At 34.7% G+C, this 6,742-nt stretch overlaps 1 protein-coding gene and 1 long non-coding RNA gene across 2 annotated transcripts; one reads left to right on the top strand and one right to left on the bottom strand.

Moving 5' to 3' along the window:
• Window positions 1-251: 251 nt before the first annotated feature.
• Window positions 252-1,277, bottom strand: LOC140007525 (uncharacterized). Its single transcript, XR_011814840.1, has 2 exons — window positions 1,164-1,277; window positions 252-550 (listed from the first exon to the last, which is right to left on the bottom strand). It is a non-coding gene; the product is annotated as an uncharacterized lncRNA (long non-coding RNA).
• A 2,653-nt stretch (window positions 1,278-3,930) lies between these two features.
• Window positions 3,931-6,106, top strand: LOC113689409 (protein FAR-RED IMPAIRED RESPONSE 1-like). The gene is made up of 2 exons (XM_027207183.1): window positions 3,931-3,997; window positions 4,095-6,106. Exons 1-2 carry the CDS (start codon window positions 3,931-3,933, stop codon window positions 6,104-6,106), a joined length of 2,079 nt encoding a protein of 692 aa, XP_027062984.1.
• Window positions 6,107-6,742: the final 636 nt, after the last annotated feature.

The following is a 6,742-nucleotide window of genomic DNA, read 5'->3' as shown; positions in this document are numbered from 1 at the left end:
GGTCACGATTCTTTCTTTTAACATAGACTAATGAGCATCACTCATCATCAGCATGGGAGGACAATCTTTAGTGCTACGTAGATTTTGTATTACTAGGAGACGATCACCGCACTATGCGCGGTGTTTAATTGTAGAGTATGCTCGATGATGCCCAGTACTGTATAATGAAAGATAAATAACAAAATAAATAACATAAAAGTTACATTGAAATTGGCTCTATGAATGTAAATTTCAATCTTATCCAAAGGAAATAAGACATAGAACTAAAGTTATATTGATCCAAAAGTACATTAGTAATGTAAATATCAATCACGTTTGGAGGAAACAAGATATACAATAAAAAGTTACATTGATCCAAAAGTACTCTAGTACCTATACTTTGAACAGCTAACTATACTCTTGTTTCGTAGTGCTTTTTGGGCACCTCAAATTCTCAAATAACTTCTTCTGCCATAAGGTTTTCACCACAAAATACTCCAATATCAACATGCAATCAACAATACTCCTCCAATGAAACTAAGAGACTAAACTTCGCCTGTAATCCTTAGTTCTGATCAAGTCAGGTACAAGAAGAAAAAGAACTTTCAGAGAACATTGTGCAAGTTTCTAGTCTGGGGAATTGAAAAGTTAAAACATATATGACATAAATGTAGAAAGCAATTACGGAGAGCCAGCAAAAAAAAAAATCCCAGGGGCAAAAAGGAACAGTTAAAATTCATTAAAAAAAAAAATTCAGATTTTGATCAAAGCAAAATTATTATCAGAATCTGCTAATGGCAGTCAAGCATTATCCTACATCCATGATAATCCCATCAAATAAGAACTTATTAAAACAAACCACTATGATTGCATACTGTATCCAAACAAATTGCCATTTAGGCATTTGATTTGTCTCCAACAATTTCAGCCACATGGTTAATAATCTTCTATGCCAAGCATCATTGTATGCCTTGAATATCAAGAAAATGACTGGCAAAGCGTGAGACAACAAATTCAGAAAATGTGAAAGAAAAGAAAAAAATGAACTACACGAAGAAGATTTTTCACATTTAGCTATTTATGAAAGAACAACAAAATTTGAAAGAAAGGAAAAATCTGCTTTCACTGTGTTTGTTGACAAAATTATATATCTTAGATTAAATAATCAAATCTAAACATGCTACCTCTTGCTGTTCAATTCGAACCCATTTTGAGTGGCGTAAATAAATCTTAAAGCTTTTAGCAGAATTACCATCACTAATGCTTCAAGCTTCATCACGATCCACTTGAATTAACCTAAAGAGGAATAATATTAAATAGGTTAGTCGAGCAAAAACACAACTTGAAAGATAAGGAATCTAACAGCTAGCAAATAAGCAGCAAACAAACGAAATGGACGCACAAAATAAGTAACAAAAGGTAGTTCAGCATGGAATGCAAGGCTGCTTGTAATTTCTATCCTTCAGTTGTAATAGTACAGGAACCGGAGCTGAATAACTCCTTGTTAACCCAACATAGTCATCCAAAAATTTCGGAAAGAAGTAAATAAGCTTCCACAATTCAAAGCCAAAGAAGTGAGACTCAAACAAGATGCAACCAACGACATAGCAGAAAATACAAGTGATAGAGACCGAATCTAAATAGCAAAATATAAAAGAAAGAGGGAAGAGAGGAGAACCAGAAACACTAACCTGTTTGGCTGCAGAAAAAGCGACGGGGCAGAATCAAAGAAGAGTAGGCGATACCACGATAGATAAAATTGAGCATACAAAAGCTAATAGCGAGAAGAAATAGAACAAGAAAAAATAAATCCGTGTTAATAGACCAAGTGCAATGAAAAAATTAAAGGGATTAAACTGGTGCGGGAGAAAAGAAAGAAACCGTTCTTGAAAAAAGAAGGCAATAACTAAGTAAAATGACAAGCAATAAGAAAAAATAAGTAAAATAAGAAGGCAATAAGCTAATTATTTTTTGGAAAAAAGCTCAACAGCTGCAGAGAGACTAAGTAAAACGATCTTGGAGCAAGACACTCACCAGCAAAACAGCAGCAATAGCAACTTTGCAAGCTGAAACAAAGCCAGAAAATTAGCAATGAAAAAGTCAAAAAGAAGCAAGAGCAAGAGAAGAAGCAAGTTGATAGCTAACCTTTGTTCTGTCCAGCGAAAAAGCAACCGAAAGGGATTAGAAGGAAAAATGCAGCAGCTGCAGATCGACCACCGATCATGATGGTAAGCCGCCAAGGTCCTGCTAGGACAAACCAGGCAATGCTAACAACCATTGTACAAAGGGAAAACACAGAATTATCCCTGAACAGAGCAATGCTGAAAGATGATGTTTAGCAGAAGGCAACAGTGACGGCTACTCCATTTTTACAAACATGACCATGAGTAAGAGACAAAAAGAAAGAGAAATTGAGCAAATCGAAAGATAAAGGCTGGGTAGTATAGTAAAATAGAGGTCCCAACTTTCCCATCAAATACAACTCCCCACCAAATGAAAGTAATCGGAAGTGACGGCTGAGGATGCATTTGATTAAGATGCGCGGAAAGCAGATTAAAAAATCGATGCAAGCAACGGAAGAGTGCAACCTTCCAGACAAATATACGAAAGAAGATTTTGTTCAGGAAAAAAGATATTAATAGAGAGGCATTTTTTTGAACAGTTAAAAATGCAGGCCAACTAATTAATCATTAACAATAACAAATAAAAAGTGACGAGGAAAAACCAACAATTAAACATAATTTTGTTGGACAATAGGATAAATAAAACGCGTTATTAATTAACTGCCGACAATTAACAATGAGAAATTGATAGGTAAATATGAGTGTCAAGAGAAAAAGCAGTTGCACTTTTTTGCTAATCCAACATATTGGGTTGATAGGGTGTTAATTGTTAATAATTTTATTGTTAATTTTTCCCTTTGTCCTTGTCAAATATTGTTTTAATTATTAATATTTACTTATATTTGGTATTGGGATTTAATTTCAAGGAATGGAGCAGGAAATTATGAAAAAGGGGATAATTTCTGGAGAAAAGGGAGACTTCTAAAAAACTTCACAAACCTGGCCCACGTTGCTGAGAAGAAACGGACTTCCAGCTCCCTTTTGCCGCAACGGATCTTCTGTCCCATATTCTGTGTCACTCCCTGTCCCACTTTTTACTATATTGCTATTTCTCCTACATAAACATCATGTTTTAGTTCTTTTTTGTTTCCTTAAGATTCAATAACTATTAATTCAGTAATACACAAGCCTCTGAAGTCAACCTGAAGCCTCTGAACTCAAAGAATTTATGCAAAGGGATTAATGGGTTCCTTCAAATACTTACTCTTTTCCTCAGTCGTTAAGTTTCGGGATTTCTTTTTTGGGTCTCTGTTGATTAAAGATCTATTTGCTTAAGATGTTTTTTGTTCAAAAATTTTTGTGCTTTTTGTGTTTGTATTGTACCTGTTGATGCGTCTTGTTGCTTTTTATATGTCAAATAAAAGATGAGCATTCTGTGGTGGCTTTCACACGATGCACGATTCCATGTTAACAAGACTGGATTAAATGTTGGATGTTCTTCTGCTCGCATCATACAATCAGTGCCACCCTCTAATAAAGTAGGCTTTTTCTACTACTGCTTTAGATTTTTTTAAGTCCTATTATATATCTAGACATGTACAAGGAAGAAACAATTTTTTTGTAGCCTATATGCATTTAGTTATTAGTCGCACGAAGCCTGAAGCACCAATATGGTTTTAACTACTGCTGAATGGACTAATTAAAAATTCAACGTACTGTGATAGTTAACGTGGCAAGTCTACAGTTGGCTTTTATTTGTGCTTTGTTTACTAGAGCTCATATGCCCTTTGTTTACTGTTTGGTCTTTTTGGGAGGCCTTTTTCTTGTTGAGTTAGATTAAATCATCACTCTATAGTATTTTATTATGTCCTTAACAATTCTTCGTGTAATGCATGTTGCAGTGACCAGCATGCAAATTTCTTTCTGCTTTTCATTTCCTATGGTCTATGATACAGGTCATTTGTTGGGTTTTGGGGGAATATGGAGAATGATTTGCCAACTCATGAAGTCCAATCATGTCGTAAATTGGACTTTGAAGATGTTGACTTGCAGAGATAAATGAGAATGCCTTACCTCTTTGTATTACTGATGGCAATCAAGGAAATCAAATTTTTCTTCCTTTGGCTATACCAGATGACTTGGTCCCGAAACTTGGCATGGAATTCGATACTGAAGTAGCAGCCAAAAATTTTTACCAAAAATATGCTAAAGCATCTGGTTTTGGAACTCGATTGAGTAAGGGACATAAAGACAAAAATAGTGATTTGATGTTGGACAGGATTTTTTGCTGCTCCCGTGAAGGAAAAAAGCCAAAAGACAAACGCAATATGATTGTTAAGTATCCTCGTCCAGAAACAAGATGTGATTGTAGTGCAAGGATGAAAATTAGCTGTAGACAAGGTGGAAAATACCGTGTTGTGCAATTTGTTGCTGAACATAATCATGAGCTATCAACTCCAAGCAAAACTCATTTATTCAGATCTCATAGACAAGTGACAATGGCACACGAGGCTGAAATAGATATGGCACGAAGTTGTGGAATTACACCAAAACAATCGATTGAACTGATGTCGAAACAAGTTGGTGGACGAGAAAATCTTGGATTCATTCGAGATGATTTAAAAAATTACTTACGATCCAAAAGATCCATACCAATGATGCAAGGTGACACAGGAGGAGTCTTAGAGTACTTACAAGGGATGCAATTAGAGGATCCAAATTTTTTTTACGCCATTCAAGTAGATGAAGATGACTTGATAACTAACATATTTTGGGCTGATGCAAAGATGAGAACGGATTTTGCTCATTTTGGTGATGTGGTTTGTTTTGATACAACTTATAGAAAGCACAAAGATGGGAGGCCAATTGCATTATTCGTTGGTGTAAATCATCATAAACAAACTACTGTTTTTGGGGCTGCTTTGTTATATGATGAGACAATTGGAACATTTGAATGGCTGTTTGACACATTTGCTAAGGCTATGATGGGAAAAATACCAAGAACTATTCTTACAGACCAGGATGGAAGAATGGCAACGGCTTTGGCTTCTCAATGGCCAACAACGTATCACCGCTTATGTATATGGCATATCTATCAAAATGCAGCAACGCATCTAGCTGATGTCTTTAAAGATTTTCAAAATTTTGTGGCGGATTTTAGTCACTGCATATATGACTATGAAAATGAGAATGATTTTTTTGAGGGATGGAGTGAAATGCTAAAAAAGTATGGTCTAGAAGACAACAAGTGGTTGAAGAAAATGTTTGATATAAAAGAGAAATGGGCTTTAGTGTATGGGAGAGAAACCTTTTATGTTGATATGACCACAACCCAACGAAGTGAGTCCATGAACAGTGTGATAAAGAAGTATGTAAGTTATAAACATGACTTACTTGAATTTTTTGAACACTTCCAAAGGCTGTTAGATGATCGTCGCTATGATGAATCCGTAGCAGATTTTAGAGGCAATCAAAGTACACCGGCAATGACATTTCCTTGTAAGATTTTACAGCATGCAGCAAGTATATATACACATGAAGTGTATGAAAAATTTAAGGAGGAGCTATGCAAAGGGATTGATTGTAAATGGGAAATTGATGGTGAATTAGGAAATCAATTGATTTACAAAGTTACACCATATGGTAAGACTTCCCACCATCTTGTAACTTATGGTTCATCCATGAATTCAATTTCTTGTAGTTGTAAGAAATTTGAATTTGCTGGATTTTTGTGTTCACATGCACTAAAAATATTGATGACTCTGAATATTGTAACAATTCCGGATGCATATATATTGAAGAGATGGACAAAAGCAGCTAAAACAGGAAATGTACATGTTTCCAGTGAAAGTAGCCCGGAAATGGAGTTAAAGGCAAAATTAAGTTTTCGTTACAAAGAGTTATCCTATCTATATATGCAGCTGATGACAAAAGCTTCTGAATGTGATGAAGCTTATCAAATTGCTAAAGATGGATTTTGGAAAATGTCAGAACAAATGGATGCATGTTGTCTCTCTTTAATTATATCAGGAATTTGGAATTCCAATAGAAGACATTTACAATAGGCGAAATCCTAAAAACAGGACACAATTATTGCAAGTAAGCAAATATTATGCTTTTAATTTGTGTTGTTTCTTATTTATATTAATTTTTTTATAGTATTATACTTTTACAAGTGTATAGCTATTTTTATAATGAAGGGTGGTCTTCTATTTCTTATTTTTTGGGCAGACGTTGGACCCTAACTTCTACCAAGGCTATGATTTGATGTCTTCAAGTTCAATAGCACACCAGCAGCGTCAATGAGTTTTGTCCAAGTAAGAAAAAATCTTGATTAATTACTTAATCTTATATTCATCCTTCATAATCAGGAGTTATTATTCTGGATATGAAATTAGGAGTTATTATTGGCACTTCCGTTGACATTTTTTATTATTTGAGCTAGACAAAAATATTCATCCTTCATTGAGTTCACTATCACTCCCTTGCTATCAAACTATGATTAAAATGAAATGTAGGGGTGTTTTTATATTTTACATGTAGAAAAGTCAAGTGGAGTGAACAATTCTGTAAAAGATGACTTTGATAATCTGGTGCAAGTTGATCTACCGAACGAAAAAACTGTTGACAATAACTTTTTTCTGTGCATATGGTATATCTATATGGGATCAGGAATAATGCACTTTTTGCACGTTGAAGCT

This window comes from Coffea arabica, chromosome 5c (genome assembly GCF_036785885.1).
Source record: "Coffea arabica cultivar ET-39 chromosome 5c, Coffea Arabica ET-39 HiFi, whole genome shotgun sequence".
In the NCBI taxonomy this organism is placed as follows: Eukaryota; Viridiplantae; Streptophyta; class Magnoliopsida; order Gentianales; family Rubiaceae; genus Coffea; species Coffea arabica.
The sequence above is the reverse complement of the archived record's forward strand: the minus strand, read 5'-3'. Positions and strand labels throughout refer to the sequence as shown.